Source organism: Psittacula echo (genome assembly GCF_963264785.1).
Source record: "Psittacula echo genome assembly, chromosome: 10".
Classification (NCBI taxonomy): domain Eukaryota; kingdom Metazoa; phylum Chordata; class Aves; order Psittaciformes; family Psittacidae; genus Psittacula; species Psittacula echo.
The window spans coordinates 7,744,478-7,765,939 of record NC_137741.1 but is presented as its reverse complement, the minus strand read 5'-3'; the positions used below and the strand labels follow the sequence as shown (position 1 = coordinate 7,765,939).

Sequence of the window (21,462 nt, the reverse complement as noted above, 5' to 3'; positions counted from 1 at the left end):
GCACTAGATTACCTAAGAACAGCAATGGATTTTTCTAAACAGACTAGACTAATCCAAACAGATTTTAATTCTTTAAGCCACAAATTTAATGAATCTTGAAGGTTATAGCCAGTTTTCAAGTACAACATTTATTTTTAGTATGTCAGTCAAACCGTTCTGTGCATGTCATTTTGTAATATAAAAGGCAGTCAATGTGAAATAGATTTTTTTTCATGCATGTGATCTTTGGAGTATGTTTTTCATAATCCTCTTCCACGATGAGCCCTTTGCATATTAGAAAACACACTCTGCTGTGGGACCTAAATGCACCCTCCCCAACACAAGTTATTTCACATTGTAGTTACCTTTGTTGGGTACTTCAGCAAACACAAATATTTAAGCACTTCGGCAAGAAACAAATGGTAAATGAAGTAACATGAAGTTAAAATAATGCTTGTGAGAACAGTATCCGCTAACTAACACATTTGCCTCAAGGTATTCATAGGTTGATGGCCCACTCTCTCCATGAAGTTTTAAAAGTAAATTTTTGGGAAAGCACGTTACTGTTACCAACACCCAGTTGTGTAATACTGTTGATAATTTAGGAGTCATAATATAAAACTAAGTTGCTGATGCTATTTAACAAGCCATACTGCTAGTTTAGTTGCCATATACTTAAGTGACACCACAAATCGATGCCAAAACTTTGAACAGTTTGGAACATAGCAAGAGAAACTCAACTTACTGAGTTACTACTATACTGTTAAAGGGAGAATCTAGTTTTATGACAAGCAGTGCAAACCTGAAGGCAAAACACCTACAGGACTGAACCACAGACCACCTACCTCTTATAACTGGCAATCTGTAGCGTGTGGTAACCCCTTCAATCTTTCAATATTGCTACTAAAACCCTCCCACTCATATCACTTCATTTACCACTAAAAACACTCAGAGATTACAAGTGTGCTACATTAACGTAACTTGAAAATCTGAAAGTTATTACTCTTTAAGGACCAATATATTACTTGGAGATCAAAGGATCTTGAAACTCTCCTTCTCAACTGCAATAAAGTATATTCCCCATCTCAAGCTGGATTTCCACATCCATCTAAAGTTTCAGCTGTTGAAAAATTTGAGATGATGCAGGATTCATTAAGACTATGAGCTAAGACTATGAGCTAGCACATCTACGCTATAGAAGCAATGAGAAAAGGAATTTGGAAAAATATGTTAATAAGAAACCTCTAGCAATAATTGAAGTACCTCACAACGCTGGGGGATGATGATCAACCAAAAGTAGTAGAAGAGACAACATACAAGAAAGTTATTACACTGATTTCTGATCAACATAATCCATTAGCCTACATTGTACCTCTGTTATTGGTTCTTCTATACCAGTCATCTGGTACTTCTGCATTCTTTCAAATACTGAATGATCTGCACAGCCTCCTTGTGGTCCATATTTATGTGGATATTCTGAAAAGAGGAAGGCCAGGTTGAATTTTCACATTCCAAGTACAAGCAAAACATGGCTGTATTACTCCAACTCGCTCAGTTTGTACCAAATATTGCTCATGTGGTTTGAGGGAAACATTCTAATATTCAAGCTTTATGCTGCTGTTTCTTTTATTAAACATTTCTACCAAGATACATTCTTAGTTTTACAAACAGAACTATTGCTTCTTAACATTGTTTTCTTGTAGACAGCAAAAAAAAATATGAGCAGCAACATCTAGCATAAGAATAAGAGCTATTTGTAAAGCTCTACCAATGAACTTGAGCTAACAGCAGCCTTAGAAAAGTGAACTCACAATAGAAAATTATTACAGATCAAGTATATTACAGACTGCTCAGATAAGAGAAAGGTTCTCTTCATTCTATGTGGCAAACTAAGAAACCCTGCTAACGTTCCTAGAGGATACTATTGCTTTACACATCTTCCACAGATTTCTTGAAAATATTTTATATTATGCAACTTCACAACCAATCCACAAGAACAGAAACTCTGATGATCCTTGGTCTCAAACTCAATTCTACAATTTTACAATCACGAGTTTGCTAGCAATGTGACTGACAAGATAAAATGTACAATTTCCATTCTGGAAAGTACACAGTACAATTAAGGATAAGAGATCAGTGTGTGTATGCATATACTCATGTGTATGTGTGTATGTATGAGTATAATTTTAAAGCTTACAGAACTACAGATTACAAAATTTACAGATGTATTTAGAACTTAAAGTAAAACAAGACTCCATGCTGGAGATTCAAACTGGCTCAGTGAGAACATCATACAATTGGCTGCCTACCATCATTCTTCCAGTGCTTGTCAATGCAGCTCTCATTACCCATATAATGTGTTTTAGACACATATGGTTAGGTTTTGACTGTTAGTACCTATTGGAGATTTATAAGCAACCCATACTTGCAGAAGCTTCCTCTGGAAATAAGAAGTACTGAAGGTAAGAGGTTTTGCCCCTTCAGTTTCTCTGCAGACTGGATCCCATTATAAATTGGTGTCTCAGTAAGAGGTAATGAAGTACAGATTATGGGAGCCACATATGCAAATACTTAAGGAATTAGTTTCTGTAGGGCAAACCACAGTTTTACCATCATGTCAAGGGGGTGCAGGTTTTGTCAGAAGTGTGTAAACTATACCAAGGTTTGTTGTTTTGGGGGAGTTGTTGGTGGGTTGGTTTTCAGTTGTTTTTTGTTGTGGTTTGTCAACCTCCCCCCCTTTCTTTTTATAAAAGTGTGAGCATCCAGAATCACAGAGTAAATAGAACATACAGACCAGAGTAGATTTATAAAGCCTAAGACCTGGCACCAAGGACCTGATGTCCACATTATATGCATTTTAAGGGATTTTACCCTGGACTTGCTCTAGTCTGGTTCTATGAAATCAAAGCCTTTTAGCAGCTGGAACACAAAAGATGCACCCTTACGAGTATGTACTCTGGTACAATTTCATCTGACAGTATGGTTAGCCCTAGCACGGTGCCAGAAGAACAGAGAGAAAAACAGGAAAAAAACCCCTCTTACTGGCAGCTACCTCACCCAATTTGATTAGCAATGTAATGGAACACTGCCTTTGCTATAGCAAATATTAAACAAAAAGTACCACTCACTGTTGAAGTCATCTGTACTTTTTGGGATCCTGTTTACTATTACTAGATGGGAGTGAATAGCAAAGCATTACAGATATGACCCTTCCCTTCATCTCCACCACTTTTTTCCCCCCACCATAGTATTAAAAGAAAAAAAAAATCTACTGTATTTAACTTTGCTAAAATTCTCATTACCCACTACCAATGTCACATCACGAACCACTTATCTCTGCAACAAAAGGACATTAGACAAGGGTGGGAATAATGGACAATTCTGCCTCACCATAAGCACCCTTCATCTACATGAACCATTGTAACTTTGAAGCAACTCCCGCAGGTGGTAACTGCAGGAATTCACAGAAATTAACTGGAAACATGGCTGCACAGCGTATTTTACACTAACACAAAATACCATTTTCTGTTATCACCACTTCTATTCATGTCATAATGCGGCATTATGACAATTGACAGAGCAGTACTAGAAATAAATGTTCTCAGTGCATTACACAAAATAAGCAGTCTTTCCTCTGTATTTTGTTTTCCCAAAGATGTTAGGAAATCCCTTAATACATTTTTAACACTGACTTCCTGCAATTCAAACACGTTTCTCACTTAAAAAGTAATAATCTAGTAACAAACATGTTAAGTCAGTTAAAAGTAAAAAGAACATGAAACAGTCTGCAGCAGCAATTGCCAAGGTTTAGCATGCGTTGGAAAAGACAAATTCCCCAGGGACAGATTTGAATACACTCTGCTAACCAGAGGAGGTAGGTAATATAGGATAGTTCACTTTGGAACCATGTCTAGCCTACAAAGTTGCGTACAAAGCTTTCTTTTGATAAATGCTACATTACCTCAGACCATGAAGGCACTGTTCCCTCCTCATGTTTTGAGACTTTCTAGTTCCATCATCCCCTTCTGCAGTTCCACTTTTAAATATCTGGAGCTAATCAGGAACTACATATCAGATGACTTGGGCAATTTTGACCCACATCACAGAAATCTGGTCCATGTTCTTGTGATGTTTTAAAATGCTTTGAGAGGAACAGCCTTCTGCCAGCTTTTTGAGATCAACAGCTTCTCAGTCTATCCCTACCACAGCCCTGTGAACTGATCCAGAGAACACATGTGCCTTTACCATTAAATGATCGCTTACAGTGAATGCGGAGTTGAGAGAAAACTGGAAGCCTACTTTCCATCAGATCTCTAAAAGAAGATTTTAATGACAGGATCAATGCTCTAACTAGACAAAAATCCTCAAGCAAAACAAATGCTTTATTTTTCTTTTCCCATATTGTCCCATTTCCCATTTTCCAATTTCAGTTACTGAACATCCTGGCAAAATGTTAAAACTGTGAACAATGTAACAATAACAAACCTAACCCCTCCCGCCTCAATCCTGACATTTCAGACTTTGACAATGACATCTTTTTCTAACTAGATGGCAGATCATTAATAATTATATATACAAATACAGACACTTTTTAAGAAAGGCACCTACCCACAACAATTCCTGGTCACATGAATTTTTCTCTTCTACTTGTCAGTAAATAGTGTGATCTGTTAAGCATTTAGGCCAAAAAATAAAACAAACTTCTATTAAAAAAGCTGAAAATCCAGTGCTTCAGCCACCATAGAGAAGTGCCCAATTCTAGCAAAAGCTATACTGTCAGAACAAAATCTAAGCAGATACAAAAACCCCACCTTATTACCGATTGCATTCTAAGCAGTTGGTCACACTGTGCTCCCATGACAACTGCCAAGTGACCTTCATTATTAAACTGACAACCATGATATGAAAAAAAAAAAACAAACCAGAAGCCAAATTCTCACTACACATAGCTTGCAATGGTCACTTCATTCAGGAGCCAGGGCTTTCCAGAATTACACGATACTTGACTTCCTGTTCTCGGCTGTACAGCTCTTTCAAGACGATAAAGGCAATTAAAAGACCATGTTTATTTTCCTGAAGGTCTGAACAGGATTTTCCTGTCCACTGTTGATCTGAGGAAATACAGATTTTGTATTTTACAGTCTGAACTCAGGGGTACATTTGAAGCATATATGATTTAAATAAAGTAAATACAGTTCCAATGAAAGCCTAATCCTTAAAAGTTTCCAAAATATTTTAATGAAAAAACCAATTTTCATCTTTCTAGCACTAAATTATAAAACAGTTTCACCAAAAGTGACTTAGAAACTAAAAATCATTCAACTTGAAACACAAGTCATGAATAGAAGGCTGCCTTCCACTGGTCACCACATCCACTGTAACAGACAAAAGCCGCCTTATAAAGTTGACAATATAATCCCCACTTACAAAAACCTCCTTTTGTTTAACTACTGAATAAGAACTCATTGAGATGCTAATCATATGTTGCATTGTGATTTCTGAAAAGCACTAAAAAGCATATTGTTTCAAAAGGCTGAAACATGGGTGACCAAAACATATCCCAAATTAAAGCAAAGATGACTTCTTCCCCCAGTCTCTCCTGAGTTAGAAATGTTAGCATTTTTGTTTTGTGTAAGACACCAGTGGTTTGACTGTTTCACAAAAGTTAGCTTTAGATTACAGCAGTAACAACAAATTTGCATGCTTGTTTTTATTTCTAAAGCTACTGTAAAGCTTAGGGTTTTTTTTAGTTATTGTTGGGGTTTTTTAGAGCTGCAGTTCAATGCAAAAATAACTCATGAAAAGAAAAAAATCAGCCTCAAAAGCACCATTCAGAAAGTGACAGGAGCAGTTATATACTCCAGAGATTTTAGACCACAGAAATCCTAGAGGCCTCTAGGATACCAGTGAAAAAAATTAAACTATACAGTCAGTAAGCATGCACATCAGACTGTGTATGGACAGCATCCACTGGGAGTGGCGTATTTCCAAACAGTGTCACTCAGACATAGCTGCAGGATGGGCTGTTTCCAACCATGCTGAGCAAGCAGCAATGGTCGCTCACTTGGCAGTCTGGAAGCTGTATTGTACTGTTGCTTCCATGTGGCTCTCCAGAATAGGTTTAGAGAATCCCCTCTGATAACCTGATTTTGTTTCTAACTGATAATTTTGATGCACTAGATTCAAGAAGAAAACCAGTGTAAGCCAACATAGCATCACCTAAGCAATTAAAAAATTCATATCCTGCTCCCATTCACTTTAGTAACACATTAATATGAACCAATTTCATCACTAGTTTCTTTCATCTCTCAAACGATCCATTTCTTCCTCCAACAGAGATCACTTCTACAAAACAATATTGACATTAACAATACTAACTTTCTTAAAATCAAATTCTGTTTCTTTAAGATACAGTTCAATTTTTGACATAAGAGAATATTTTTAGTCACCCACACAGCATGGGTGACACAAGACAATCTTCTTGCTTGTCTTAGACTTTGGAAACTGGGCAAATCACTTTACTGCCTTATGTCCCTCTACTTCCCTCCTCCCCTCTCTTTTCTACAAGAGGATTAATAAAACCCTTTGTAAAGCAGACAGTGACTTATTCACAGAAAGTGCTATGTAAGTGGTAGTCTAGTATTCCACTATCAGGCAGTGAATTGAATGGTTTGGTGAGACCTACAAGACATACCAAAGAATTCAGAAGCATGTTCAAATTATTCACAGAAATATACGAAATATAATATACATTATAAGAGACGCATCTTAGTTTCACTTCAGGCTTCTGTGGGGTTTTCTTATTACTTTTCCACACAACTCTCCTGTTACAGCAAACCATGTAATACCCCACTAGCAGCTAGCAAAGCAAGCTGTATTCTCAGACTTCCCTCTGCAATGCTCTGTAGAGCCGAAAATTAAATGCATGCTGCAACTTCTCTTTGAAAATCAAAGGCAGTACATGGAACACTATCCTATTAAGTTACTTTATTCTCAAATATGGGTCTTGTATGCACCAGGAAGATATACATTTAGTCAAGTCAGAAAACAAGTGTAGCTCACAATGTACATAAAATTCAGGAACTGTGTTCATTCAGAAGCCCTTTGAAATTCTGCAACTTCTATTTGATTTTGGGTTAGTAATCATATTTACAGAATGGTGTAACAGGAAGGACAAACCTATCTGCTAGCTTACAGCAATTTTAACATACTCAAAGACAGCATACATATTGCCACTGAATGCAAAATACAGCTGTATTCCAGAAGCTTTATTCAATTAGAAAAAGAAGTAAACAGTATTTGCTGACTTTTTAGCAGAGAAAGATCATTTCTCTTCACTGTATTCATGCAAGAGCAGTAACCAGAGAGAGTATTATGCAACAACCCTGTTTTTCACTGGCTTACAGCACAGAGAAAATTATAATATATACATCCAAGTCACAAGCAGGGATTTTTCTCATCTATCTTATTTTTGACATTTCACAACACAGTTTCATTATGACATACTTTGAAAATGATCACGAGAGTGGCTCAAGTAATTTTAATGACCTAACCCAAGACTGCTCATCAAATTCCAAATGGGATTTCAAACTCAAGTCTTCTACACTTCGCACAATGGCCTGATGGGAAGAGTTTTTAAATGAAGTTACAGTTTAAACTGAGTTTTAAGCAAGACTTAAGTCCTACATGAAGTGAGCTTGCAACACACAACTTGCTAGCTTCAATAATCAAAATGTAATCTTAGAATAACTCTCTGCCAACATCTACTTTGAAGAATTTTAAGTGGGAATCACAACTTTATTGCCATATATTTCGGGTTCAGCGTAAAGTTACCTAAGCATCAAATAAAAATTACTTATACTACAGCTGAAGACTGATCATACATAAAAAGGCAGGTGGAGTGCAGGAGAACCCTAATGCACCAGTTCTGAAGGTGTAGAAGTATTCCATGGTACCTTCTCATCCTGCTGGGCATTTCAACTAAGACAAGGCTTCTGGGGCTATACTCTTCAAATTCAAATAGTTTTCTCTGTACACTTCCACCATCTACTGTGTAAAACGGGACATACTGGGTGCCAACATATCTTCTAAAGAGATATCTGAAGGGAATTATGACTATGTAAACAGAGGAAGCTTTTGTTTCCCACAAGTACCACCTTCATTAGATGTAAGTAAACATGTAGTGACTTGAACACTAATTACCCTTTATTTTCCAGTTCCCAGGGAAAAAACACTCAGTATAGACCACTTAAGAATGCATTTTTCAGAAGAAACATGCATCCATTGAGTATAAAAATACACTGGTTATACTCTTAAAGAATTCTTAAAATGGCAGAATAAGGAAGACTCGCATTAGTTCGGTTTGCCATAAATCTCTTTCAGATCGTAACCGTAATGCGAATCATGTCAGGACAGCATGATTCAGTGTCATATGCAGGCAAAGTTTCATTTGATGCTTACAAATGGCTTACAGGTTTTGACATCCAATAAAAAAAAATATTTTATCTATAGCAAAAATGGATGGACTCACTGATATCATCTTCATGATAAATGACAGAGTGGAACGGTAGAGTTTTGTCCTTAATATATCTCTCGGCTGGCTCAATATAAAAGGTCCCACTGTGCGTTTGGATGAATCCTTCAAATTTTCCATCAATAACAGACCCATGGCTAAAACTTCCCTGCTCACCTGTTAAAGAAAAAAATGTGCATTAAGAGATTTTATATCTTTCTATATAAAAGTATACCTTTTATTCCTTCTTATACCTTTTTTTACACCTGCTTTTAAGCTTTCAGTCCTGTGCAAACTTCAAGCATACACACTACTAAACGTGTTAAGCAGTCGATGCTAAAGAATGATACCTGCACCATTACACTGATTGTGTCCCAGCTCACAACTGCTAAAACCTATATGAATTATGTAACAGTAAGATTCTGAGTAACAGCAGCAAGACTTGCAGAATTTTGTGTCCAAATTTTAAAGACTAAGATTGTTCAATAGTAAAGACATACAGTTATCCCAAAACCAGTTACCAAGTTCAGTAGCTTCCTAATCAGGTGTGTAAGTGACATGTTTAAGAAGCATATAATGAAGAATTCAACTCCATATTTTAAAGCTGTCACATACAGAACACATACATCCAAGTCCTGTTCTTCTACATCTATTCATATAATTATAAAAATAATAATAATAAATCAGAGTGCAAGCTTTCAAAGAAAAAAATTCCCTGTATTCAAGGCATCCATTTTTCTCTTCAAGCATAACGGTCTTAAAACTTTAACTTAGCCTTCTGACCTACTTAAGTCAACTGGTAAATTAGTCTACGTAGATTCATTTTAAGTGCTAATAATGTATACTTCTTTTCCACTTTAAAAAAAAAACCCAACATTTTAAGACTTTACTAACACTACTAACAGATCTTCAGGAAGCAGTTAAGATGCCTTTCAGAACCAGACTGTATGAAGAGGGACAAAGTCTTAATCCTTCTCTTTTCATCTGTTTTTAATTTCTTAATTCTTCTTCCTTTCTAATAAATTTTATCTTTCGTATTGACTGAAATTAGGTATATTACCCTTAATGATGGTAGCTCCATATTCCTTAAGCTCCTTTAAACTAAGAACAGTGCCTAAATTTTTAAGTGCAGATGTCCTTTTTTTATAATGCATCAGAGTTCTACAAAGATTATGTTCGTAAACACAGCTGAAGTTCAAGTTCTATGGATATGAAAATTATTAGTACTCATTTGTTAAGTATGACATATAAGAACAAAAGCAGCTGGAGTTTGAATTCTTTTAGATGCATTATTAAAGTTTAATAATACAGATGCATTATTAAAGTTTAATAATACAGGTAACCTTAATCATACAGATACTAATTTTTTGCATGTACAATCAAAAACCCTCCTATTTAAAATGACTGCACTTTAACCCATTTTAAAGTGGTGTACTTACCATAAATATGTCCAGTGTAAATATGGGAGGTATCATAATCAATTAGTTGGTTTGATATTTGTACTTTAAAGTCATCACTAAAAAGAGATGTATCTCTCTTCATTCGAAGGTTGAAGTGTCTAAAGTGAATAAAACAAGACGGTATGTTGGCTTTGAGCTTCAATTACAAAAGCACTAAGCAAAGTACTTCTAACCAAGATTTTCAGGCAAACAATTTGCAGACCATGTAAAATCTATCCATATAAAAAGTTTATACTATATGAGAATTAGACCATAGCCTAGAAGGATTTTCTTAAGCAAGATTTAGATGCTTTTGACACAAGTAGCTAAATTTACAAAATTTAACCCAGTAAAAAGGGTTAGACTTAAATGCATAAAACTAAAATGCTGACTTTTACTATACACTTGTTCTCATTCCTCCAGAAGACACAGATGTAGCCTAAGGGAAAAAGCAACTATCTTATTTTACAGCACTGTGGAGCAGAAGAGAAAAGCAACCATTGGCTTATTTCACTTTCATTGCCAACATTTAAGTAGTGTAAATGAAACGTAGGTGAGCTAATTACCATTTCAATTGAAACTCCAAAAAATAAGATGGGCAACAACATTTAGCATAAAATTACTTACACTGGCAGTTACATGCACAACTGCATAATGACTTTACTCACTGAATGATCTTGTTCAAATTACAGTACTGCGTTCTTTGATGCAAATCCTACTGCTATCTTTACATGAAACATACCACATTTTCTTTGCACAAAAACAAAAGTTTGGTTCAGTGAAGTCAAGCAACATAACTGAAGTGTTTCAAATGCCTGTCATTGTGTGAATTCATACCTGTGACCACCATTAGCTTGCTTCAGAATTTCATTTGGTATTCTCTTAAATTTTGTATAAAACATTGTGCAAATACAGATCAGTGAAGTTTTGAAACTTCAGTCATTCCAATTTTAGTCTTGATTTTCTTCCTATATTTTCCTCTTTCTGCGCTATCACAAAATTCAAGGAATATTATAGTTATGTCACCAATTTATTACACAGCAAGTAACTCTGTAAGTCAACTACATCTGGGTCAGTCTTCATCTAAAAAAACTGTGACCAGATTCTCATCATACATAGTACACTAACAATAGAGCTGACTTTCCATAGTGAAAACTAGTATCCATTTGTGTTAACAGCAAAATAACCCAATTAAGTCCCACAGTATAAAGTTGATTAAACCTAACTACTTTTTAGTATACCTGAAGCATATACAAAATATATCTTCTGTCTTCACCTGCACATTAAATAATATAACACTACATTATAAGTACAACTGTACATTAAGATGCAGAATTCAAGATCAACGAAAAAAGCCAAGCCTAAACTAAAACCTGATATGGGCTCTAGTGACTCATGTTGACTAGTAATTCAAACAGTATTTCACAAACTATCATTATTTATTATTGTTGTTGCCACTGTTAATAAAGCTTCAAAACAAGCATTTGCCTCTGGTGATGCGTTATCTACAATGAGGTTATGAAATTCTGAGATGTGGCTGGTACGTGGGGAAGGTTAAATTTCAGCAATTCCCTGTGACTCTCAGGCTTTTGGCAAGCCAACCAGTGCTTGTATTGTAGTTTCAGTATGAACGTATGAGGGCAGATTCTGGTATTAAAAAGGAAGAAATAGTTCACTACAGTTGTGCTTGAGTGTTCAAGCCACTGAAGAACACACCAGCCAACAGCAGCTATCCACACCCACATTGAAAGGCAACCATATCCTGGGCTGCATATCAAGAGAAGCGTGACCAGCAGGTCGAAGGAGGTGATCCTGCCCCTCTACTCTGCTCTCGTGAGACCTCACTTGGAGTATTGTGTGCAGTTCTGGTGTCCTCAACATAAAAAGGACATGGAACTGTTGGAACAAGTCCAGAGGAGGGCCACGACGATGATCAGGGGACTGGAGCACCTCCCGTATGAAGAGAGGCTGAGAAAGTTGGGGCTGTTCAGCCTGGAGAAGAGAAGGCTGCATGGAGACCTCATAGCAGCCTTCCAGTATCTGAAGGGGGCCTACAAGGATGCTGGGGATGGACTCTTCATTAGGGACTGTAGTGACAGGACAAGGGGTAACTGGTTAAAACTTAAACAGGGGAAGTTTAGATTGGCTATAAGGAAGAAATTCTTTACTGTTAGGCTGATGAGGCACTGGAATGGGTTGCTCAGGGAAGTTACGAATGCTCCATCCTTGGCGGCGTTCAAGGCTAGGTTGGACAAAGCCTTGGGTGGCATAGTTTAGTGTGAGGTGTCCCTGCCCATGACAGGGGGGTTGGAACTAGATGATCTTAAGGTCCTTTCCAACCCTAACTATTCTATGATTCTATGGAACAAGTTTTGTAACAGACAGCAAGTATTTACAATATCACATATAAATAAAAAGTATTCTTCAGTTAATCTCTTTATTTGCTCTGTAAATCTGCCTTTTGGTTCATGATGATGATGAGATAACATTAACAATCAACCCAGACCATCACCATAGGACAGAATGCTACAATATTATGCAATACATTTTCCAAGGGAAAGGGGAGCAGGTAGGGGAGAAGCCCTTTAAGCCACCTTGTGTGGATCTTTTGGACAGAAGTTAGAAATGAATAGACAGGAAAAAAAAAAGTTAAGACCAGCACTGACAGGAATTTGATGAACTTCATTCAAGTACTCCAAAAAGCTCCACTCACTTTGGTTGCAATAGTTTAAGGTGTTACAGAGATAAAACTCCATTTTAGTTTGAGTCTTCCCACTAACCGAGTTCTCCAGAGTTACCAAAGATGGATCACACTCTCTTCAAGTGCATCTAAACTGAAGTTAAATTACAAGAGCTCTCCTCCCTTCTCTAATAGTTGACAGAGGACTCTTACCAAAAGCAGTCTGTCATTTTACCTCTGGGATGAAGGGGAGAATCTACTAATCCTAGCAAAAGCACTTATTAGGGCGAAAATTACTTTATCCTGGTGAAAAAAGCAGGTGAGGGGGAAGAGAGGAAGAGTAAAAAAAAAAAAAAACAAAAAAAAAAAAACCAAAAAAGAAACAAAAAAACCCCACAATACAAAAAAAAAAAAAAAAAAAAAAACAACAAAAAACACAAAACCAAAAAACCAACAACAACAAAAAACAACCCCACCACCAAACCTCAACTCACTTTTCTTTCAGAAGTATGGTTATTCCTTCTGGGTGAGATACCCTTCCATCAATATTACCTGATCTATCACTTCAAAATGGACTGTTAGAAGTTGTGTATGCAAAATAAAAAGTTTCACTAGTTTTAAAATTCAGACGCCTCTATTTATAATTCTTTAATTTTCCCCCTTCTTATTTTCTGCATTGGTACATAACTCACACTACAAATTCTAACCTGTGCTGTTAATTATTTATTAATAAAAGTAGCTTATTTTGCAGGATCAGAGAACTATTTTAAATACAAAAATACAACTGTGTTTCACAGCAACAAGTCTCTGACCATTTATTTCTGAATTTAATTAAACCATTGGATAACTTGATCATCTCACAACTATTTTTAAACAGGTCTTTTCCTAGTCATTCAAACATGCTTGATGGAAACAGGATGATCTGTCTGAACTGCTCATCCTTTTAATAACTAAAAGTGAAGTGACAAACCTTCCTTTAGTTCTCCCCCACCAAGAAGGGGAGGGGAAATGAGAGGCAACTTGGGCATGGAAAACAAGCATATTCATCTCTACTTCCAAGAATTAACAAATTTAACAAATCACCAAACTTTAAGTAATGGCAAACCTAAACCCCCTATGTATTGCATAAAGCCTACAGCCATAAAAACAGAATTTACTTTCTCAATATGCAGAGACATCTTGATGTACTGCTTACAAACGTCAATGAAATGCACTGCACTAAAAAGATGCCAGTTCATAGGTGGGGAGACTCAAAAGTGTAATGACTTATTCAAACAAATGGAGAGTTGGCAGCGACCTCGCTCCCCGATCCAGTTCACTTTAATTTCTTAGTAAGAAACCTTCAAAGGCCCTACAAAATCCATTTCAGTATCTCACCCAAAATCTAAGTTTCCCTAACATTCACTCAATTTCTTCAAACTAGTATTTCTTCCCCTTTCTTGAAACAAATATAATCTAGTAGCTATCCTTCTCAAAATGATGCAGAAGAGAATGCATCTCAGGTTTCCTCCCTGGCTTAAATCCAGGAACTCCATGAACCTTTCAAGGACAGGAGTCTCCAGAGAAGTTCAACAAATTTTTCTGTATCATTCCTGAATATAGTTTCTAAAACTAGCCACAATGGAAAAAACAAGGCTTCAAATAAGACTTTTGGCAATTACCATTTCTACAGCATGCATCAAGTTCTGTATAGCAGCACCAATGTAAACTAAGCTATTCCCTAGCCTAGCTACACACCAGGCAGACCTATTTCCAGAATTTTTTTTTTTTTTTTTAAATTTATTTACACATTTACTACCTTGCACAAGACATTTCCCAGCCTTAGTGGTCTCTAGAATAGAATTAAATCAATTAAGACCACGTTTTGACCTTTCTTTTTTGTTACTGCTCCTGTCTCAGACTTACCTGAAAACTGGCATGGTAACAGACCATTACTTGATTACTGTACGGTTGGTTGAAGGCAGAATTTTTACTAAAATTGTTTATATTGTTATATACAATCTGTTCTGATTATAAACTACATCTTATTCCTTAATGGCAGCACCCTAAAGACTATCAAGAGGGGGATTTTGATTTCACTTTAGCTTACCTCAGGAAGACTATGTCAGATTTCCAAGTATGTACCATAGCAACTCAGTGATAATTGAAGAAAAAAAAGTTGAGAACACTATGATTAGCTGAAATCCAGTAGTTACAGCAATCCCATGTTCTAATCACAGAGCAAATACTTTAGAGAAATAAAAAAGCTGTGTGTATATACTGACAGCACTTGGTCAAATGAACATGTAAGAGTTAACACTTAATCTATTATTCCATTTCTTTTGACTTACCTTCTAAGATCAGTTATTTTGCCATGATGAAATGTCCAATATATTGGGACACTGATGGCAAGTCTGCAGGCTTCTCCAAAAGTGGAAGAAAGAGCTATTACCAGTGGAACACAAAAGGGCACTCTTGGTGCTTTCCCTTTCCTACCTTTCCTCAGTCAAACTGCTGTAACCAGTGGCAGGCTGAGCAGGCAAAAGCACTCAGTGACCAGAGGAGATTTAAAAAAGGAAAGGAGATGGAAGAGTTACTCCACAGCTGGAAGAAGTAGCTAGAAAAAGGGAACAAAAAGTGACAGGTTGGCAGCAGCATGGAAGGTGACTCCAGTATAAGGAGAGTCCACTTAGGTTCATACTTTTTTCTTCTCAGTAGGAACCAGAAAAATCTTTGCAGCAGTGCCTCCATGAGCCTCCTCACAAGTCAGGATCTAGAAGATACTACTCTGCTTGAGGTGCAGGTCTTTTATCCTTACTTTTCCCATTTAAGAAGTCAAAGACTCTTCTCTGAAAAATGGAAGGGTCTATAAATGGAAGGGGAGAATAATTTGAGCGCTTCTTTCTTACTGCTTCCACATGAGGCATCAAAACATAAACTCATTTCTCACAGACTGTCAGACTCACTCCAACCCTGAGCTATATTAAATAGAAGACAGCTTAACAACTTAATGGTGCATCTAAACTACTGCAGCTAAGTCTACAGAACCATCACACTTCTGGACATTATTATTTTTTACACTGTTTTCACTTACTATTAAATCTGCACAACACATTCCATCATCATTTAACTGTCAGTTCCCATGGGCATGCTACTGACACTAAAGAAAACAAACCTTTGAAACAGGTTTCCAGGTTTATCAATCTATTACCGAACTGGATGCAGTTACAGGGTATCATCATCTCCTAAGTATTTATCTAAAAAAAAAAAAAAATCTCTACAGCATTGCAACACTCAGCAATCCCAGACAGAATGCTTGCAGCAGCTTAAGTTTGTTTTCCATCCACACCTCTAGGGTGGCACTTGTGATTGTTCAGAGATTTCTTTCCTGACCTTCAGAAGTCAGACTTGCTAAGCTTGTTATTCTAGGAAACAGCTGAGGACACAATCTTCATCCTGAACAATTTACCACTGATTATTCTTCATACACATAGCTGCAAACATGTACGCTATCTCAGATAACAGAAACCATTCAAGCAGGATTACAAGTAGCTACATGTTGGCTAATTTACATTCTAATAAAGTCATTCAAGTATTTCTGTCCTGAAGAGTATGATGCAGAGATTTTAAGAGCAGTAGAGTTTTTACCCAAGATTGGTATTTTCCCCCCCCTTTTAGTAAAACTTTTTTTGGAAGTTAAGTGCAGATTCTGTCACTTCATTTCCTATTTACCTAAAATAACCCTACCAGTTGTATTTACATAGAGTTGAATATTTATATGCAGTGCAATGTTCTAACATAATGAAAAAAACCCATGAGATAAAATACTGGGTAAAGATGTACTAGAATAAAATCAGAAGGTGTCAAAGGTAACACACGAATTCAAACTTAGAAAGTAGTTTAGAAAGAAGATTTCTTAGAGAAATAAAGATATAGAAAGACATCTGTTAGCTGATAATACGAGCACATACGAAGCACACAGCTTAAGTACTTTCATTTAAGTCCACTGCTTTTAATTTTACAAAGATTTTTTTTTTGAGAACAAGGCTATCCCTATTGAAGTTTGTTGGCCAAGGAGTGAAGTTCTAAAGCATGAACACCAATTTTAGGAGTACGGTTGAGAAATCCTGTGTCCCAGCTGGCCAGTCTCCCCAGCCCACTGTACCAGGCATCTCCTAGACAAAAAACAAGTGAAGCACTAAATGCCTTTTTTTTTTTTCCCCCCCCAAGGGCTACACGTATTCCAACTCACTGTATTTAAACCAAAATGCGAGACATGTAACCGACAGATCCAGCCTCTAAAATACTTTTTAGATTCAGTCAATTTAAAAATGAGTAAGAACTCAGATGCCTGTTTGTTTGTTTATTTACAAAACAGGTATAGAAAGTGAGACCTGATTTACTCGTCTCTTATCGGGCTAGTTTTTTGTCCAGGTATGTAACTTAAAAGGTACAACAGGTGGGTGATGACTGAAGAATGGTCACAGAGTACTGAGTAAAGCTGTAAAAGAGACAGTAAGAATTAAAGGGATTTTTAATTCTTTTCTTTTTAAATTCCAGACAGCCTAAAATGAGCTGCAGTAAGCAAACCTTGCAAAAAATTCACTTAGTAAGCCTCATGGAAATAATTCACAGAAGTTTCACAGAGGCCAACCAGTCAGTCCTATTTGATGAGCACTCCATCAACCTATTTAAACAGACTAACTTCTTAAGAGCGTGTTTAAGTGCACATGGAACTGAAACACGGACACAACAACTTTGAGATTACTCCAGTAACAGTGAATCTACTCTATGTTCCGACAGGCTCACAGAACATAGAAGACAAAGCCGCTTCATAAATTGAGTCCTATGTTGCATGCACAACTACAAAAGTACTTAAAAATATATGCCATAAAAAGAACATCTAGTATCAAACAGAAGGCGACAATATAAAGTATTCTTTAATCCAAGCTCAGCTACTTCAGTCCACCTCAGCCAGTTTAGCAGCATGCTCAGAATGTCACCTTTGAAATTTGACATATCAAATATGGTATCTGCGCAGGTAGCCTCCTTCAGTTTCCTTATCTATTCAAATAAAGTCAACAACTACTGAAGGCAATGCAAAGAATTACAAAGAACCAAGAATATAAAATCCTCATACTTAAGAACTCTAAAATTTTGTGGTCCACTCATGCCATCCAAAACTGCACCAGGAAGCTCAAATAATGTATGACTGGTAGCTGCTGAAAATAATTATGAAAAAAGGTATCTTCACAGAAAACCAGTATTAAAGCCAATCAACAAACACTGCTTCACAAAAACACTTTGCCAAATTGTACAGTGAGCATGGATTAAGACCCTATGTCAAATTTTCACAGTATGCAAGCTCTCCCTGTTATAAAAGTTCATCTGCTCAAGGAAAAACATTGTAAAAAGAAGCAGAATATTTAAGAGCCAATTATTTACTGAACTTTATTCCACACTGGGTGTCAGTTAAAGCACTTTTACCTAGCAGGTGAATCCCATGGTCACTTTGAAATATATTACAGCTTTACAAAGTGCATCCTTAATAATAAAGACATTGTCAAAAATTTGTTCATTAACTACAGGGAAAAAAAAAGTTACACGCAGTCCCCTACCAATAGCAGTAGTGAGACCTGATGCAGCTTTTTGCAGCTGCTTATTGATCAAACACTACTTTGGGCACTTTGACAGAACCAGGCAAAAAACCTCAAGTGGAAGCTTACCTTATAGCATCTTCATGACTCCGGCACACAGTGGCCTTCTTTGACGGCACTGACAGGCTCTTTAGCTGTCAAGTTATTTAAAGCAATAATGACCAAATCTTGGTGCCCACTGGACTTGCCACATGCACACTATTAGCATTTTTATACAGAACCAGGAAGATGAGAATAATTTTCTCCTTCCCTCCCCATACAAACCCAAGAAAGACAGGATAGCAAGTTTTTTTTTAAACTCCTTCCCCTACAAAAACCACCTACTGCTGTATTTCTGACATTCCAGAGCAGAGCTGGATGCCAGCTTTTTTTAATACATAGGGGTATGTCCTTGTGGTGTTGCAAAAGAGCAAGTAAGGACATTCTGGTGAATACGAAAACAAAGAGAAGGAAAACATCTAATGGTCACCAAGGATTACTACAAACAATCAGTATCACTGATATTTTAATATAGTGGAAGCAAAGCTTGCATTTCATCATTAGTTAGAAGATATTTGAGTTTCTGACTATCGTTACTCAAACCTCTACAAGATTTCATGCAGACTGATCTGAAAATATAATAGTCTATTACATTTTGGAGCATGGCAGAAGAAAGTAAGTACTTTTGAGTCCAGCATTTTCATTAGTGAAGCTCATCTTTTTAAACTACCTCAGATTTTCTAGAGCCTAGCAATATTCAGCAAATGCATGTTTCAGTATTCACAAGGATAATCATATGAAAAGTCTTTTTATTTGTATGATTCACAAAGAAGCAATGTTGCAAGCATTTCCAGTGACAATTCTCCTATTACAAGCATCATGTATAGAACACACATTCCAACAAACATGTCTGAACTTAAAAAAATTACAGTATTAAAAAAACCTTTAAAAATCTAAGAAAACCTGCAGCTAAGTCACAAAACACCTGAAAGGAGTTCTCAACATATCTTTAATTTAGTAATAAGCAGGTATTATCATGTGTTCAAGTACCACTTGAAAACTGAACTCTTCACTCAAGTTGCATGAGCAACTTTCCCAAGTGAGAGTCATCAACTGATCAAGGAGAAAGGGTGGAAATGGGTGTGGATGGGTGATTAAGAGGCAAATTCAAGAAAAAAATTAGAAAGCGTAAGTTACTAGGAACGTGTTAAGTAAAAAACCTGACAATACAGTTAAATGCTACACAGATATAGTTCCCTTATTCTTCTGCATGCATCCAGGTCTCAGGAATACAGTTTTAAATTAACGCACACTAAAACATTCTATGTGAACTGGCAGGTGGAAGAACTATGATAAATAACCAAGTTTTAAAACTTCATATCCCTTCATTTTAGAAATGAGAACATTTTGCACCACTGGAGAAGCAGTAAAGTCAACTCATCTAAACTACATAGTTTATGATTCAAAAGAAATTAATAGGTTTCTATAGCTGAGTTTTAGCAATTTCAATGTCCTATTAAGCTAGTATTTCAGCATTGAATAGAGGCTGGTTTGATTTAGTTCATTACATCTGCCATAACAAGTTGTATTTTAAGCAACAGAAGGTTTGAAACAAATTCCTGATGAAGTTAAGGAGACACAGGTTGGACAGCTGTATGCCAACACACCTCTGCACCTGGGCAAAGCCTTAACTAACCATTTGGTATAAGGCCATTCAAAAAAATAAGGTTTAAGTTTTCAAAGTCTCAAACCTCACACTGACTGAATGCCTCTAAGTTTCAACACCTGTATTTAAATACAACACTTTAAGAGTCTGTGGGCTAAATATAAATGGTTTAAGTATTTTGCAAAAGCTTTATTTTCTACCTTACCACAAAGTTACTAGACTATTTGATAGAAAGGTTTTACTGTTGGTGCTCTCAGTGATGAGATCCATCACTTATAAGTAGTTATTCACAATAAACTAGCTGCAACTACAAAAAAGCAATCCTACTTATACTACAATTTTTCAAACTGCTACACACCTTCAAAGCTATTAGACTGTATGAAGTAAAACACAATTCAGTTGACCCTTCCTAACTCATATTCAAGGAAAAATGAAAATATTTTGTAAAAGCACACTCAGACTGATTAACAGACATTTGTGGACTAAATTTACAGCCTGTCAATTATCCCTCTTTGGCAGAAAGCATTAGGTGTCTCACAGAAACTACCAAAATCCTAAATTACGGACTGGTTTGACCGTATAGTAAGTTTCCATTCAGCCTCCTCAGTTAGTGATGGATTTGTGCATCAAAGCATAGGGATTTAGAATCAATTCCACATATAAGCACCAACACTCTCCTTCATGAGTAATAACAGCTGTTATAAAAATCTTTATAAACCTTTTTGTCTAAAGTCTGGTGTGACTAAGATCCATGAAGCAAGAGATGAAGTAAATTTTAGACCTCATTACCATAGATATGATTAACAGTTCTACACTGTAAGGATTTTTAGCCCACATTATTAACACAGCTTAGCCTGTACATTCCAAGAGCTTTGTTTTACAAAAGAGTATTATGGGATCTTTACCAATGACAAGATGAACCTGCTCAAGTGGACCGAAACGTGGGCTGCTCCCCAAAAGAATGGCCTCAGCATCCCCCCCATCACATCATACTGATTTTTTTTTTGCCAAATAATTTTCAGCTGGATGAGTTCCCAGATCCTATTCCTTGCATGGTGGTTTTAAGACTACTAGTGCTAGCACAAAGATGATGCTGGGAATGCAGACAGGCCTGTTCCTCTCTGCAGTAGTGCACACTTTGGTAAGTCTAAATTAAGCATCAGCCTGCAGCTTAAGAGTGGCAGCATTAGACTGCAAAGACTAGAAATTGCCTGTGAAGTTACAGCAGATTCAGCGGTGATATGACTCTTCTTTAAATAATAGAATTTCCTGGACTAAAAATCACAATCAAAAATGTGGTGTTAAGGACAGAATTTCAAATTCAGAATTTGGGTTGCAGTTCTAGAGCACCTGCAAATACAACCCTAGTGCTAAACTTTCGGGAGCATTCACTGAAATTCAGTCACTACAGGGAACACCTCCAGCAGCAACACTTCATTCCCTGAAAAAATTACAGGCCAGCACAGAAGCAGAACACTTACTCATAAAACAATATTCAAAACAGGTTAAGGAAACCTGCTTTTACCTTTGCTCTGTCAAACTTACATTTCTACGTATAGCTAGCAATTATT

The 21,462-nt window shown here is 36.6% G+C and overlaps 1 protein-coding gene across 10 annotated transcripts in view; it reads right to left on the bottom strand.

Annotated features, from left to right (window-relative positions):
* Positions 1-21,462, bottom strand: part of ADAM10 (ADAM metallopeptidase domain 10) — a 46,962-nt gene that overhangs the window by 13,782 nt on the left and 11,718 nt on the right. For 3 of the 10 annotated variants that reach the window (XM_080625997.1, XM_080625996.1, XM_080626004.1), the window contains 3 exons: positions 9,931-10,049; positions 8,510-8,668; positions 1,352-1,455 (listed from right to left, as the gene is read on the bottom strand). In XM_080625997.1, coding sequence (XP_080482123.1) covers positions 1,352-1,455; positions 8,510-8,668; positions 9,931-10,033 — 366 coding nt within the window. In that variant the 5' untranslated portion in view covers positions 10,034-10,049. Of the gene's footprint in view, positions 1-1,351; positions 1,456-8,509; positions 8,669-9,930; positions 10,050-10,767; positions 10,915-14,699; positions 14,996-15,085; positions 15,207-15,290; positions 16,068-18,315; positions 18,381-21,462 lie in introns of those variants that run through there. The other 7 variants (XM_080626000.1, XM_080626001.1, XM_080625998.1 and 4 more) reach the window with 6 other exon arrangements.